Source organism: Gymnoscopelus braueri (assembly GCF_963280865.1).
Source record: "Gymnoscopelus braueri genome assembly, chromosome: 23".
Lineage (NCBI taxonomy): Eukaryota > Metazoa > Chordata > Actinopteri > Myctophiformes > Myctophidae > Gymnoscopelus > Gymnoscopelus braueri.
Window position 1 is genome coordinate 25442293 of NC_137625.1, and position 17033 is coordinate 25459325.

Below are 17033 nucleotides of genomic sequence, written 5' to 3' on the forward strand. Positions count from 1 at the left end.
TCACAGGTATTACATTTAACAATATCTCTCTTATACAGTCCTTTAGGGAATATTGGGTGGACAATTGTGCTGTAGTGTTTCATGCATTCATGATTCATAAACGCCATTATGTGAACTGCCTTGAGGCTTCTGCATATCAACCATTAAGAGAAATCCATACAGTACAATTTGACTTAATTTGAATATTGGGTGTCAGCCTCACACAGTAATGTCTGGATGACAGAAATGTAATTTGTTACTGTAACGTTATTAACTTGCATATCCATTTATAACATGAGCCAACTAATATTAACAGTAGTCTAATTTTTTTTTCTACTGTTACTACTGTGTAACATTCATTCATTCACATCACATATTCCATTCACCAAGACATTTAGGCTATAATATGAGGCAGTAACAGTCAGTAGCCTAGTCGTAACACTTAAGAATTTATAACAAATATTTGTATTGTATATATATATACACTGCTCAAAATAATTCAGGGATCATTCCTGGATCAGGAACCGCCAGCTTGCTATCATGGCAACGTAAACAAAAAACGATCCCAGAACTTCACCACCAAAAGCTCTAGGGGGCGCTATTTTCCTTCTCCTTTAAAGAAACCACCATAATTCTTTGTAATGGATTAGTTACTACTAGCAGTGTTGCCATGTCTGCTTATTATAAGCGACGTTGGGCTTGTTTTTCTGTAAAGTTACTTGTAAATATTGGTGGTTGCGGGTTTTTTGGGCTTGTTTCTAAATTGTAGTTGCTTATTTAGGCTTGCTTCACACATTTTTTTATTATTTAAACCAGTGGTTCTCAAATATTTTCATGTCATGGACCCCAAAATGTATTTGTCCCCAACCACATCTGAAAATGTTTTGTGGCAGGGAGTCCCATACCATATTTGTGTTGTTAGAATGTCTTCCAAACATTCTAAATTTTATTTCAAGATTTTTTTGAAAATAGATCTATAAGCCGTGAGCTTGTAGATCGGCTATTTTCCAAATAGTCATGTTGCTTCTTTTGGGCTTGTATTCTATTCATAGTCCTGGTTGCTTATTTCTCTGTCAAAACCTGGCAACACTGGTTACTACTACTAACGACAGTGATGTGTCTGTGCTGTGAGCTCAAGGAGTGAATTCTTCTACAATAGGTGAGAGATACAATACATCAAACTCGAACCTTTTTAACAAAGTTAATGAACATTTAGTTTACGGTTATTTATATTTTAGACGTTTGTTGCTCAGAACGGACCTGTGTGTGTAGATAGTGTGTGTAAGGTAACATACTAGCTCTCGGGTCCATAGCGTTAAAAGGAGTTCAATGTTACTTTCAAGCCGTTGCCTGTTGACCTCCTGTAGCGCCGGTAGCGCAGCCTCTCGTCTTTAGTAAAAATAAAAAATACAATTTCGCTACTCACCAAAACAAAGACGGGTTTAAGATGTTGAAACCCTACTTTCCTTAGTGGGAACACTCTGAGCCCCCCACCTCACGTCTAAAATACACTTTTTGGCCAGAAAATAAAACATTTCACCGGAAGGAACGAATCTGGTCAATGGAATTTGTCTATTGACCAGATCTGTAGGGGGCGCAGTGGAGCAACTAATAATTATTTTCCTTCCGTGAAACATTTTATTTTCTGGTCAAAAAGTGTGTTTTAGACGTGAGGTGGGGGGCTCCGAGGGTTCCCACTGAGGAAAGTAGGCTTTCAACATCTTAAACCCGTCTTTTTTTTGGTGAGTAGCGAAAGGGTATTTTTTATGTTTTACTAAAGACGAAAGGCTGCGCAGCCTGCGCTGCCGGGTGTGCGGGCAACGGCTGGAAAGTAACATAGCGTTATAACAGAACTCCTTCTAAGGCTATGGACCAGGGCTATAGCTCCATACATGTCTGTTTCGCTAGTCCGTCCAGACAGAAGCGCCAACATTTGAAAACAACAACAATCTGTGGGTCCTTTAAAGAGGATCAGCTGGTTTGTTTAGTAACAGTGGAGACGACAGTTGAGAACATTTCCGCTATTTGCTTTGTGTCGCTCCGTCTTCAGTATTTACATTTAAAGTGTAAATACACTTAATGCAGATAATACAGATTATCTTTGACGATATGGCAACCTTGTAGAACGCCATAGAAAGGCTTTGTGTGTTCATTTTCAGCTGAAACACAGCAACACAGCATCGAAAGTGGTGGGAAACAACATGTCCGCTTATTGTTTTTGTTTTACGTCTTAAACTAATGTCAGTGGTGGAAAGTACATTTACTCAAGTATTGTACGTAATTTTTTTTTTTTACTTAACAGGAGTATTTCCAATTTTTATTACTTTTACTGCTACTCCACTACATCTCAAATACAATTATTATACTTTTACTCCACTACAATTATTTGAAAACTGGTTACTTTGTAGATTTTGATTATTATTACAAAAACACTTCAGACCTATACTTTGGCAATTTGAAAATAGCAGATCTACAGCGAAGCGATGCAATGTAAGCTTTTCTCTTCTTTTTTCCCCCCGATGAATTGAGTACAAAGGACCCCAATGGAAACAAGCCATATAGTGCTTTCTTGGGTTTAAAACCCCCTTAACAGACCTTGTATTGAACTGTACTTCCCTGTGCTTGTCTTTGCTAACGGTTAATATAGTGATAGGATAATATAATACCAAAACATCATTCTAAATATTGTTTAGGAATTGCTGGTGTGGAGGACTATAGGACTTTTGGGCTAAACAAAAAAAACTGTGATTTGTTTTTGCTTTAATCACTGTGTATGTATATTGTGTTAGGAATATCCTAATCTAACAATCAATCTGATTAGGAATACTATGTTGTTAGAAACACAATATCTAATGAGCATTCTTAATGTGGAGTAAGCGAACAAATGGGAATTGTTGCAGCATGATGCATGATTTGTGGTGCTGCTGGCTGCTCTCTTCTTGCAATCAAGCAATCTCGATCTCCCAGTCTTCCTAAAAAGACTCCGTATCCACAACAGAGTCCTAGCTGGGGGGGGGGCTTAACTAATCACTTGAGATTGATTCACTTGAGTCTTTTCTTGTTGGTTATAAGGAGTTGTAATTTCCACGAGTAGCTGCTGGGGGACTCATGGGAGCCTCCATGGAAACACTGACAACATAGACAGAGCTCTGTTCAGCCACGCTAGTCTGTTTTCTGATTCATATGAGGATGGAGATAACAATTTGCTGCCAACCATTTTGTATTTAGTAGCTTCATATACACACCTGAAGATCATCGATCTATTTATCCTTTTTTCTCTTCGCATTTTTCCTTTCTCCTGAAGGGGCGAGATGAACCCCTCTTCCCTCGGCCAGTCGGGACCCCTCCTCCCTCACCTGGAACCCTCAGCCTCGTTGGGGGGTCCCGCCACAGGGCTGGGGGGCTCAGAGATGGAGCTTCAGAAGATGCTGATTGATGAGAGGATGAGGTGTGAAAACCACAAGCAAAACTACGAGACCTTGAAGGCTGATCACACCAGGTAAATGTTTATGCAAAGAGCTAAATCTGCAGCCACCCAGTGTATAAGACATCAGACATAAGAACAGTTCAGTGCTTTAGCTGGAGTGGAACATTGTCCGTCTACTTTCACATGGGCAAACCCAGTAACTAATCCTGCGTATGTTGTATTATACTGCTGCTGCACTGGTTCTCAATCTTTTTCGTGCAAATATTTTGTGCCAGGGAGACGATTTGGGGTTAAAAATTCAAAATGAATTCAAAGGAACGTAAAAGCTTTGACATGTGTTCTTCCAGGCTGCAGAATGAGATCACCCGGGCACAAGGAGAATTGAAGCGGCTTCTGAGTGACAGGCAGTGTGACAAGGAGAGGTTGCAGCTGCTGCTGGCGGAGCTGCGAGGAGAGATGCTGGACAAGACCAGGGAACTGGAGGAGCTGCGCTTACAGGTACCTGGCACTGGGTAGTTGGGTAATTGTAGAACTGCAATTTTAGAAAAATCTTTGCTTCTGGGGGGTCCCTGGAACAACATATTTTGAGATGGGGGTCCGCGGCCAAATACATGTAATTTTGGGTGGTCCTTGACATGAAAAAGTTAAAGAACCACTGATTATAGCAACATAATTTTTTTCAAAAAACTGTTTGGATTTAGAAGACATTTGTAGAATCCCCAGAAGCAAAGATTTGAGTTACAAATGTTCGCTTTAAAAATATATACTATATTCAAATTGCACAAATATTCACAATCTTTCAAAAATAGTGCACCGAGTGCCGCGCTGAGCTTGTAGATCTGCTATTTTTGAATACCCAAAGTATAAAATAATGTCGCTGATCAGTCCAGCAGTTTGTGAGATTAGCTATGGACACAGACCCTCTTATAGATGGCTAGACTCCCGCTGAGCCACGCTGTAAGACATATAGTTGCTACAGTACCGATGTATAATCTGTGCCTCTTATCATTACAGTGGCAGGGGGTAGAACTGACCATGTGATTTCAAAGTGTTATCGTAACAATAAATGTAGTCATTTTAGATTTTAGCGTTGGCTGTTCAAAAATAGCAGATGTACAAGCTCACAGCGCGTCAGCTTGTACATCTCTGGAGCTATACATCAATTGAGAATTGCCTAGCTCTAAGTGGAGTTCTGACATCAGTGTGTGTGTGTGTTTGTGTGTGTGTGTGTGTGTGTGTGTGTGTGTGTGTGTGTGTGTGTGTTTGTGTGTGCAGGTGATGACTCCTCAGCGGCTGGAGCTCCTAAGGGCCCAGGTGCAGCAGGAGATGGAGGGGCCAGTCAGAGAACGTTTCAACAAGCTTGAAGAGGTCACATTCTTAATTCTACACCATTTTTATGCCTCTGTTAAGGCTACCGTTCTTGAATCCCTATGTGAATTAATGTAGTCACAATGCGTAAATGAAATACTCTCAGTCAAAATACCAGTTCTTTAAGCCGTGTTTCATACTTATGGTGAAAATAGCAGTGTGTTGTGAGCTTTAAATCTGCACATTTTTGACAATTTTGGAGATGTGCACATAATGACATGCCCAAAATAAGGACGCCAGCTTTAAAGTGGTTAAGCTAGAATCTCTAAAATGGTAATAGAGGCTGCAGATCACCCCGTCCATGGCAACAGCTGTGATTAGCGTTGACGCTGAGCGTCTTGGAATGGAGTGCAGTAATCATGTCGGCTGCTGAACAGTTGAATGAATGCAAATGAATGTCTTTTGTTGCCTCTCATCTCCCCATGCTAATTGTGACAATTTGTTTCTTTGTACACTTTGACCTTTTTTCTCCTTTTAGATTTTATTCAAATAACAAAAATAGCCGTATAACAGTATTGTAGTTATACTGTTTTTGAAAAAAAGAAATTGAAACATTTACCCAAAATAGGGATGCCAGGGTTAATGCCTTATGTAAAGCACTGAATTGCCTTTGTGTGTGAGATGTGCGGTACAAATAAACTTGCCTTGACTCCCATTCCTCTAGGAGTCGGAGAAGTACAGGTCAGAATACAACAAGCTGCGCTATGAATACACCTTCCTTAAGTCCCAGTTTGATCACCACAGAGAAGAAAGTGAACGAATACTGGAAGAGAGGAAGATCCGCTTTGAGGCAGAGGTAGGCGGACATGATCTATATGATTTGTTTGAGAGAGTGAAAACTTCAGCTGTTTCAGCATTAGTTTGCATCTGATTAAAAGATTCCAAGAACCCTCAGCAGAGAGGGGCCTTTGTACTGTTTTTGACACAATTTATACATATTATATTAGTATTTATATCACAGAGCAGTTTATTTTTCTCCATGTGGACCACTATTATTATGTGTCTTGCTTGTGGTCTACCATAGCTCAATATGTAGAACATAGAACTCACACAAGAGTTTGATTCCCACTGAGTTCATAATACATTACTTTACAAAATGTATGTGCTAGGGATGTGTATGACTGCCCCAATTCTTTTTAAATATTCTGCTGTGAATGGATATTCATAAACAAAGTGTGTGTGTGTGTGTGTGTGTGTGTGTGTGTGTGTGTGTGTGTGTGTGTGTGTGTGTGTGTGTGTGTGTGTGTGTGTGTGTGTGTGTGTGTGTGTGTGTGTGTGTGTGTGTGTGTGTGTGTGTGTGTGTGTGTGTGTGTGTGTGTGTGTGTGTGTGTGTGTGTGTGTGTGTGTGTGAAAATAATGTTTAATGACATTTTTGTGTTGTCAGATAGCCCGTCTGGAACGGGATAAGGAGGATTTGGTGGCCCATTACAAGGGCTCTGACCCGTCCCGTGATGAGAAACGTGTGGAGGCTCTGCTGAGGGAGAAGGCCCAGCTCCACCTTCGGCTGAAAGGCCTGGAAGCGGAGGTGGCCGAGCTCCGCGCCCAGAGGGACAACTCTGGCCAGCAGGTGGAGAACGTGCAGCGCATCCAGATCCGCCAGCTAGCCGAGTCCCAGTCAGCAGTCAAGTCTATGGAGGTTAGAGGCTGTCCATTTCTTCTTATTGTCCAGTGGAAGAAAAAGTACTCAAATGTTAAAGTATCAATAGTGCAATGTAGAAGTACTCTGTTACACGTAAAAGTCCGGAATTCAAAATTTACTTGAGTAAAAGTATTGGTATCAAAAATTCAAAATGTACGTGAAGTACCAAAAGTAAAAGTACTAAAAATGTTTGAAAATAGCAGATCTACAAGCTCACAACGTGTCACGATGCGACGCGTTGTGAGCTTGTAGATCGGCTATTTTCAAATAGCCTATGTGTAAAATAGGGCTAAAGTGGTTAATGTATGTTTCATAATTTAATAATATATATATGCAAAGTAACAAGTAACTAAAGTTTTCAAATAATTGTAGTGGAGTAAAAGTACAATATTTGCCTCTGAGATGTAGTGGAGTAGAAGTAAAAGTACTGAAAATTGGAAATACTCCAGTAAAGTAAAAGTACTTCACAATTTTACTTAAAGGTAGGGTAAGTGATATTTTTGGGTTAAAACAAAAAATATTTTGTTAAAAGGTTAAAGCACTATATTCTGATAGTAATCATTGCTTTTGTTCAGTAACAGGAGTCTCCCCGTCTCTCCAGCTCTTTAATAAACAGAAAATACATTTTCTGGTAGGTGTCAAAATCTCAGCCAATCAGGAGAAAGTACCCATTTTTAAGCTTCATTTTTATAGAGTTCCAGTTCCAATTTTGCCTGCTCATTTCTTAGTGTCATCACTTCCAATTTCACTTGTTTAATCTATATCCTGATTGAGTTCTTTATCCTGATTGGATAAAATTGGAAATGAAACTGAAACGAAAATGCATTTACTGTTTTATAAAGAGCTGGAGAGACAAGGAGACTCCTTTTACTGAACAAACACTCTATAGCAATGAGTACTATCAGAATATAGAGCTATTTAACACTTATTTTAACCAAAGAAAATCACTTACCCTACCTTTAAGTACAGTACTTGAGTAAATGTACTTAGTTACTTTACACCACTGTTATTGTTATCCTGTTTGGATTACATCAGTTATATGTAGGGATGGATATACCAGGTACCAGCTCCTGATTGATCAGAAGTTGAACCACAATACTGAAAAAATATGTGCAGTTACAGGAAACCGTTAAACTAAACTTCCATTCATAGGAAAATCGTCCAGAAGAGAAAGGGGGGAAATAATAACTGTTAAAGGCAGCAGCAAACAGAATGGTGTTTTAAAAGAACTAAGGGCAGCCGAACTGGCGTTCGATAGATATAGCCTGTTCTCATAGCAACAGTGTGGGCATGTTTGGACAATGCTCATAAGGGCATAAGGTGGAAGACTGTTTTGACGATGTGGTTCACGCGGGGGAGGAATGAAAGGATAGGGGTAAAAAAATGACACCTAGGTTGCGAACGTGGGTGGAGGGTGTGACAAGGGAGCCGTCGATGTGAAGTGAGAAGTTCCGAGCTCGACCACTTCCGTTCCTGTTCACCCAGTAGCCTACAGAGTGTAATGCTATAGTAGACACGGCCACCGAAGTAAATTACACTGCCATAATACACTGCACAGTAGGGGTGGAAATTAAAATCGATACATAGATTAATCGCGATGCTGACATGGACGATTATGGATCGATTCACAAATGTCAAAAATTTATATTTATTTTTCATCATATTGCTAATTGCACAGAGCAGCACCCACATTTTCGTTGGTTATCAGAATATTAATATACAGAAAAAAAAGACATGGGTTTCCGAGGCTATCAGAATATTGAGAAGCCTTTTGTTATAAGTCGGTATTATTTTACAAAAAAGGACTTGTTTATTTTCTTGTTGGTTTTCTGCAATTGTTGATGTTGGCAAATATAACCTTCCAGTTGACAGTGACACATCTCTTCCATTTGTTTTTATTATCAATAAAAGATAATGGAAGTAAATTAATCGCAATGCATCACGAATCGCGATAAGGATAATTCCTTTTAACAGGTCGTTCATGAAAGTCCTTGCGCTCTTGTTTCCAATGAGAACCTGTGAGCAATTAGGGGTTAAGAGTCTTGCTCAGGGACAAATTTCATTTCATCGACACATATGCTGACCTGGCCTGGAATCGAACCTGGGGCAACCAGGGCCTCTGGCTCCCTAGGCGGGCTCACTAACCACTCAGCTATGGCCGCCCCTTAATGATCGGAATATAATGGAATCGGAATCGAAGCGGTACCTAGCGATTTCCGCCCCTACTACTACACAGTCCCTGTTACTGCCATCCCCAACTGGCCAGGGGAGGTTGGTATGTAGACAACCATGTGCGTCCTCCAATACACACTCGCCAGCCACTTCTTTTCACTTGACAGTGAGGACTTTCACTAATCGAACGCAACGCCTGTGGAAAAAACACACTCTCCCAATTCTGCTCCCTGCTCAACGACACAATCCACCACTGGCTTCACACATGGATACACCCGACCCTTTTGTGCACAATTGTTTGCAGGAGCACCCAGCCAGGAGAATTGAACCTCTGTCTCCTCGGTGGTGCATGAGTGCTTTATTCTCACACCACCCAGACGCCCAAAGAAAAATTTAATCATTGTTCAAGTCAGAATCCATTAAGCTACTGTATTGTAAGCAAATGTTTTTTTTTTAAAGGTAGGCCTGCATAAAAAGAGTCACAATAGTGTCTTCTCAGAAGCTCAGTCTTCTTCTGGTATCTAACCTTGTTTTTGTTAAAGCAGCAACAAGGCACACATTACCAGACATTCATTAAGCAGTACTGATAGCGGTATCTGTATTGACCAAAATGCTTCCAATACCCATCCCTAGTTAGATATAGAAATGACAAGGATAATGCTTGGTTGAGGTGTGGTTCATTAACTGTGTCGATTGGCTTTGTCAGGCGGAGCGGCAGTCGTTGCGCCTCCAGTTGGAGCGCATGGAGAAAGAGATGCAGCACAGCCACGAGCAGAACACCCAGCTGACTGGACGACTGCACAAGGCCGAGAGAGAGGTCAACTCTCTCACCTGCCAGGTACCCTCCGCTTTCACCCATCAACCCCTGACCAAGGCAGAACATTTACACCAGCTTCCAGCGAAATGTTGTTACATTTGGGCAGTGGCCTGTAACTCTGCAATCCATCTTATTTGAGTGAATAAAACATTATTTTGAAAGGTGTAGTGTAAAATAAAAAGTATTATTTTACACTTTGGCTATTCAAAAATAGCAGATATACAAGCTCGTAGCGGATGTCTTCTAGTGTGGCACTCGGTGCCGCGCTACCTGCTTGTAGATCTGCTATTTTTGAAAAATCGTAAAATTAATAAAATAAAATTTAATGTGTGCAAATCTTTGAATATAGATTTTTTTCAAGCAAACATTTGTAACTCAATTCTTTGCTTCTGGGGGTCCCTGGAACCAAATATTTTGAGATGGGGGTCCTTGGCCAAATACATTTTGGGGTCCTTGGCATGAAAAAGTTTGAGAACCACTGACATAGTAACATAAGTCTTTTCAAAAAACAGTTTTTAGAAGACATTCTAAAAACATTTTGTAGAAATGGCCTCACGTCTTAATGGGTTAACAGACATCACTGTAAAACTAAAGTGCTGGTAAATTGGTCAAGTAGCTGGGGAATGTGCATAAAAGCTTAGTTTTTTGTCTTACCCATGTACCTTTAGGGACATTTGCACATGACAGTGATATAATGTCACCAGTCTGACTCAGTAGCTGTGGTTATCTGTTCTTCTTTGTGTCCGGGTAGCTCAGTCGGTAGAGCACTGGCCTTTTGACCACAAGGTCATCGGTTCGATCCGGGGCACCGCCAACTCGGCGTACGAGTAGCATGGCTTGGGTGTGGCAAGTCATGCTGTACTGGGAGTTGATAGTACTGTAGGTGTAGTGCTCCACCTCAGCAAACCATCTCCCAGAGGTCTAGCACATTGTGAAACGGGAATAGACTGCGCTCTGGCTGATGCCGACAATAAGCCTCTCCGACCTTCTACATATTACTAACTTACTACAACTTACTTACTAACTTACTTATCTGTTCTTAACTTCTGTCTGTGTCGCAGGTGGAGAGCATGAAGCACACGCACAAGCTGGAGGTGGCGAACGTCAAGCTGGAATGTGCCCGGTCTAAAGGGGAGTTGGAGAGGGAGACGGATGCGCTACGGATGCAAATTGATGGTATGGATGTCAGACCCAACCTGAACTGATATGCTTTATATATACACACACACACACACATCAATACTATATTCTTATTCTCACTACAAGAAGCACACAAAAACTATAGTATTGTGTAAGGTAATACAGGTGATCCTGCAATTCATGATCTACTGCAAGTCACAGTATTTAACCCATTGAGACCTGGAACGCATCTGTGTCATTTTTAGATTTGAGCTAAAAAGCATTATTTTACACTTTGGGCTATTCAAAAATAGCAGATCTACAAGCTTTTGAAAAATCGTGAAAATGTGTCCAAAGAATATATATACTTTTAAAGCGAACATTTGTAACTCAAATCTTTGCTTCTGGGACCCCCTGGAACAAAATATCTTGAGATGGGGGTCCGCGGCCAAATACATATCATTTTGGGGGTCCTTGACATGAAAAAGATTGAGCATCACTGATATAGAAACATAGGTTTTTCAGAATACTGTTGGGATTTAGGAGATTTCATATCAGGAACCCAGCCCAGATCTGAGTACACTTGACCCCAAAATCCAGTTTGCTTTATTGTTGTGAACACTGTGTACCGTACCTAGGCTCTGCTGACATTGGACTGGTCTGTTAGAGCTCCCTACATAATGTCACCCATCACAGTAACACACAGTGTTGATCTTGTCGATTAAAACTATGACGAAAAACATTTTTTTTTCACTGCCGAAAACTAAATAAAAACTAAGCTATGATGACTAAAACTAAGACTAAATATATTGACAATTTCGTCAACAAATAAAAACTAGACTAAAATGTTAGAGAGAGACTAGTGGAGAAGAGATCCAGTAGAACTAAAAGACAAGTCATTTTATGTTTGGTTGCGCTAGGGTGTGCATGCTGAAAATAGCAGATCTACAAGCTCACAACGTGTCGCGCTGCGACGCGTTGTGAGCTTGTGCTTGTAGATCGACTATTTTCAGCATGCAACCGAGTGTAAAATCAGCCATCAAGGCACCGCCAAAATAAATTTTAGTCGACTAAATCAGCTGTAGATTTAGTCGACTATAATCTTATGATATTTAGTGGACTGAAACTAGACAAAAACTAAAACATTTCAGATGACTAAAATATGACTAACTAAATAAAAATCAAAATTTGCTGTCAAAAATCAACACTAGTAACACATCTCTCTCTGTGCATGCCTCACAGTAACACATCTCTCTCTGTGCATGCCTCAGGTCTGCAGTCTGATGTGGAGGTCCTACAGGGGACTGTGGAAAGGCAGAAAGAGGTGCTGGCTGACAAAGAGAGGGAACTCACCCGCAAGGTGCAGGCCACCCGCGAGGAAGAGTTCCACAAAACTGCTATTTTGCACGAGGAGAAGTAAGCAATTTATTAATTCCCATTCCTTCCTGTATACATTTCACTTAAAGTTTTGGGTATGTATAAATCTAGACTAGTATCACCCACAGTTGGTTACCAAGGGCAACAATGAATGCCTGGCATATAAGCAGCTTACCCAATGAGCAGTTACAATGGTTGGTTATGGCAAGCCATGCCTCCTAATGCATGTATGCCCCATGCAGTGGCGGTGTGGCCTGTTTATTCAAACAGGCCCCCTACGATTCACTCCGGTCTGAGCCTCAGACCGTATACTCAGCACTTTGTAACCTTGTTTTGAAATGTGCTTTATAAATAAAATGTACTTACTTACTTGGCTCTGTGTCATTGTGAGACTACTTGGCTCTGTGTCATTGTGAGTTGTCTGAGCGAGAACCGTCCACGAGCCACTCGACACAAGTCGACAGACATCCACGACCACGAATGCACAACCAACCACCTATTCATTACAGATTTGTGTATTGGGAGAGGAGGCGACGCCCCGCCCCCACCCCCCGTGCCCGTTCAGAAAGTTGCAGGCGCTGTGTAATAATGCATTTTATTTTGTTATTTTGTGTGTCTGAATAACATGTTGGATTCTTATTTTCAATCATTCATTTGATTGTAGCTCACAGTAGGAGCTGGGAAAGGAAATAACATCTTAATCTCCTTTCTTGCAGTGTTGAATTCTTCATTAAAATGTATTTCATTGTGTTTGTTTAGGCTTGATTTAGAGAACCGCCTGGCAGAGGTGGAACAGCAAAGGGCGATGCAGAGTGGCGCTGACCACGCCCACAAAGAAGAGTGGGAGGAGCGTCTCCGTAGCGCTCAGCTAGGGGAGGAGTCAGCCCGCAAGGAAGTGCAGAGCCTGAAGTAAGCTCTTAGCTTTGTGCTGATTCAGAGGATGTTCACATTGTGTGTTGCCTTGCCTTCTCTACTTAGTATAATACTGTATACCAAACTGCATGTCTAGCCATTTGTCTAGTAATCTCTCAAGAACAGATTCTGCTCTGCGTTTGAATCTGTCTGGGGGGTTCGTCATATCGCGTACGCACTGGCCTACAAGTGTGCGTTCCTTAACTATTTTTTCAAAAACATGTCAAACACGTCATTGGCACGTTGCGCCATAGCGGTAAAAACATGTGAAACACGTTAATGGCACTCAATGAGTTAAAGGGTACTTAATTCCCATCTGAATTGTCTTTCAGGACCAAACTACAACAGCAAGGCTCACACCTGGAAGAGTTTGAAAGTCAGAAGGCCGATATAGCTGATCTAAAACAGGTACCCCCCTGCTGCCGATATTCCTATACCTTAGTAGCGCTTCATTCATCATCTTGTACCAAGTCCACTTTATGTACCATTCATGTATTGAGGTCCTTTTTCTGTTCTTTGACTCAACAGCAGAATCAGGACCTGGGTGTCCAGCTGGGAACGTTGTCCCACTCTGAGGGTGATCTAGTAGAGACCAACCAGCGCCTGAGGGAGACGTTGGACAGGGTCCGTGAGGAGCTGAGGACAACCAGAGTACAATTTGAGAAGAGCCAGCATGAGGCTGAGAGGTAGAGCATGTAGAGTAGACTGGAAAACGCTGTTGCTGCTATCGCAGATTACCACTAGTGTTTTTACGGCGTGGCTCCTGGGGGGGGCGAGGTGTGTGTGTGTGTGTGTGTGTGTGTGTGTGTGTGTGTGTGTGTGTGTGTGTGTGTGTGTGTGTGTGTGTGTGTGTGTGTGTGTGTGTGTGTGTGTGTGTGTGTGTGTGTGTGTGTGTGTGTGTGTGTGTGTGTGTGTGTGTGTGTGTGTGTGTGTGTGTGTGTGTGTGTGTGTGTGTGTGTGTGTGTGTGATATCTTACAAACCACTGGGCCGATACTAGAGAAACGGCAGGAAGTCAACTTCCTCATTTGAACTTGGAGACATATTGGCCTTAAGAACAGCAATCTAAAAGGTTTCCCTTTGGAGGAGACTTTTCAGTCTATCACCAGTCACCTCTTACTGTATATGGTTGGGAATGAATTCAAGGGGCTCCTGTGTCCCAATTGATTGTAATGAACAGCCATAAAATAGTTTGGATTATTTGTACAAATGGCAGTTTTCACTATGCATTGTCAGATTAATATGATTGCACATAATACTATTGTGTCAACACTGGAAAACCTCATAACAGTGATCAGTGATACTAGGCTCACAGCACAGAAGTATGTCTACTTTAATATAGTGGAATATCTACCTTTGTGCCATCATAAAGTATTGTTTAGTTACTTAACTTCTCTCTCTGTGACGTACGTCTGCTCTAGGCTTGTGGAGGACCGCCGTGTGCAGTGGCTGGAGGAAAAACACCAGCTTCAGCAGAGAGAGGCAGAGCTGGTGGAGAAATACAGCAAAGCCAAGGAGAAATACAGCAAAGCAATAGAAAAACTGCAGAGGGCAGCACTGGCCCAGAAAAAGGTACAGTGCCTTGGGTCCCCACAAACGTATTATCTTAACAGCAAGTTACTGGTTTGTTGTTTTCACTATGTCTATATGAATGGGTGTGTGCTTGTTTTGTAGAGAAAAGCCATCACAGAGAACAAGGAGAAAAGACTGCAGGATAAGATCCAGCTGTTGGAGGCCAAGATGGTAGAGGTGGAACTGGAGGCCGATGCGGCCAAAAGGTAGTCCTCCAGTCTCGCTCCGCTCTGATTGGAGGTCTGGAGAAACTAATTTGAAACGGTGCATAGAATGAGCGAGCAGCTCACTCGCTGGGGCATGGCTAAAACTGTGATTGAGTCAGTGGTGCGTCAGACACGCATATCAACAGCTGGGCCCCGGCTACTTCTATCCACTTTTTCACTTAAAGGTTCCCCAGGCCTTCTTTCTGAGAAAGCAAGCCTAACCACATTTAACCTACTGATTCACATATTGTATTGGAGAAGATGCATGTTAAAATATCTTCTTACTTTCCTCTCAGACGTCCATCCTACTCGGAGGAGCACACCCATCTCAGCAAACGACTGAAGGAGCTCCACCGACGACACAGTGAGTTCCGGCGCCTCCTATTGGGCAACCAGATTCCTGCTGGCTCGGGTCCTGCCTTCATGACTTCATCAGCCTCGCCCCTCCTCATTCCTGGGTCTGAGGTACCTCTCTCTAGCATACTTAAGTATTAATAATAATTAATAATAATTAGTGCAATTAAACCCTAGTCCACTTTTGTATGTTTGCTGCCATCTAGAGATTTAAAAATGCTAGGCTGATCTTTACTCTCTAATGTAAACAACACAGCTGCAGCTAAGAAAATTAATAATCGGTGTGGTAATTTGAAAGTATTGATAACGGGCAACAGTGTTGCTAATAATTGCACATCTATATCTAATGCCCGTTTTTTATTTGTATTATCTGCAGCTATGTTACATCAGCAGTAGCATAGCTCTTTAGATGTATTTAATCATTAGATGGCAGTCATCTCACAGAGGTGGCCAAACGCACTGTTTCTCAACATCGGGTCCGGGGACCAAATGGACCCTTACGGGTCTGTAACTCTGAGAGTTTATAAATGGAACCAAATGGATCCTTATACGGGACCATTTGGTTCCATTTGTACACTCTCACAGTAAGAAAAACATTGAGGATTTTACTGTGTAGATTAGAGTCCCAGAGATAAGGAATGGTATCAAATGGGGGTCCGTTGACTAATGCATATCAAAGTAGAAAAAGTGCTCCTCGGAGCACAGGTCTCCGCCAGGTCAGGTACGTTATTGTGGCCTCCTGGTGGCGCTGTGTAAAGGGTGCCATTTCTTCTTAGGCCTTTCACTGCAATCGGACACTGCAATCAGGATTTGTTTTGCTAAATTAGACCTGCTGGTGGCGCTATAACAGGCCAATGTGAAAAGGGCGGCATTTCTTCCTCGTCCTAGTGGGAATGCGCGTGTGAAATTTCATGGAAAGTGCAAGCTGCGTTCTTGATTTGAGGCATTTTGTTCAAAACGAACCAATCCTGCCAACCGTAGCCAATGAGGATGGAATATGGAACATGGGACAGATCCGTGTTGATCACATGACTATAGAGATACTGTGTACCGATTTGCATGACGTTTGGATAAAATCTGTAGGAGTAAATGGGTTTTGCACAAATTTACCGTCTCCTAGGAAGACCAGCATCAGAGAGAGTTGTCCTTGGTGCGTCGTAGGCTGGAGGAACTGGAGTGTGCACAGCAACAGCAACTACAAGAAATGGAGGCTTTGATGCAAAAGGACAGGGACTCCGCTACTACTTGAATGAGCTCAACAGTGTTTTGTAAAATATGTCAGATGTTTACATTTTTTTAATAAAAAGGGAAAATGGCAATGGTATTAATTTACATAGTTATCGTGCTGAAATGTGTTTTAACCCATTTTGGGCGGGAACCCCTATTTGTAACTATACCTTTCAGGTCGGGAACCCCTTTTGAGGTTCTTGTTGCTATGTACAGTATATAGCGACATACATATATGTATGTCGCATACAAATATTTGAAGTTTTTCAGAAAACTTAGGTCAGGATTTAGAAGGCGTTTTTAGAATCGTCCTCAGGTCTAAATGGGTTAATATCCTCATTTACTGAGTGGGGGTTGTCGGCTCAGGGACTGCTGTACACCTGGAGGACTTGGCAATGACTGAACTGGGAGAATATGACATTTAAAAAGAAATGTATTAGAAAATACCAAAAACACCATATCGGTAACTAAAACTAAAATGTTGTCAAAATCAAACGTATCTTAAACAAGAAATGATGACGCAGTCATATTAATACCAGGTTGCTCTCTCCAGCGTCCCTGCACGGAACCAAATGGACCCGTGGTCCTGTACCCTATCGCTCGCGGAGTAACACATCGCTGTTGGAGGCGGTGCTGTGTGTGTGTGTATGAGGAGTCAAGTCAATAGTTTGTTTGGTGGCGACGACGACCACACAGTTTGTTTTTAATAGTTTGTTTGGGGGCGATGACACTTTTTTTGGTTCTGGGCTATGATCCCATAGCATGGGAGGATGCCTGTCGTTCAGAGTATGGGGAAGTCTCGGGGAAGTCTCCCCATTGGCTTAAAGGATTGAAGGACAGCCAATGATGAAAAGGTCGCTAGAAAG

General features: G+C 41.8%; 1 protein-coding gene across 1 annotated transcript; it reads left to right on the forward strand.

Annotated features, from left to right (window-relative positions):
- The first annotated feature begins 1073 nt into the window (after positions 1 to 1073).
- On the forward strand, positions 1074 to 16258 carry cep83 (centrosomal protein 83). Its single transcript, XM_080421511.1, has 16 exons — positions 1074 to 1138; positions 3284 to 3478; positions 3754 to 3904; positions 4682 to 4774; positions 5439 to 5570; positions 6159 to 6410; positions 9292 to 9423; positions 10464 to 10578; positions 11793 to 11937; positions 12658 to 12807; positions 13143 to 13218; positions 13339 to 13496; positions 14230 to 14380; positions 14483 to 14586; positions 14883 to 15051; positions 16061 to 16258. Exons 2-16 carry the CDS (start codon positions 3291 to 3293, stop codon positions 16187 to 16189), a joined length of 2145 nt encoding a protein of 714 aa, XP_080277637.1. The 5' UTR covers positions 1074 to 1138; positions 3284 to 3290; the 3' UTR covers positions 16190 to 16258.
- Positions 16259 to 17033: the final 775 nt, after the last annotated feature.

Coding starts and splice junctions, on each gene's coding strand:
- cep83 (XM_080421511.1), top strand. CDS start 3,291: ATGAACCCCTCTTCCCTCGGCCAGTCGGGACCCCTCCTCCCTCACCTG. Junction 11,938..12,657: donor GCTATTTTGCACGAGGAGAA/GTAAGCAATTTA, acceptor GTGTTTGTTTAG/GCTTGATTTAGAGAACCGCC. Junction 14,587..14,882: donor GAGGCCGATGCGGCCAAAAG/GTAGTCCTCCAG, acceptor CTTTCCTCTCAG/ACGTCCATCCTACTCGGAGG.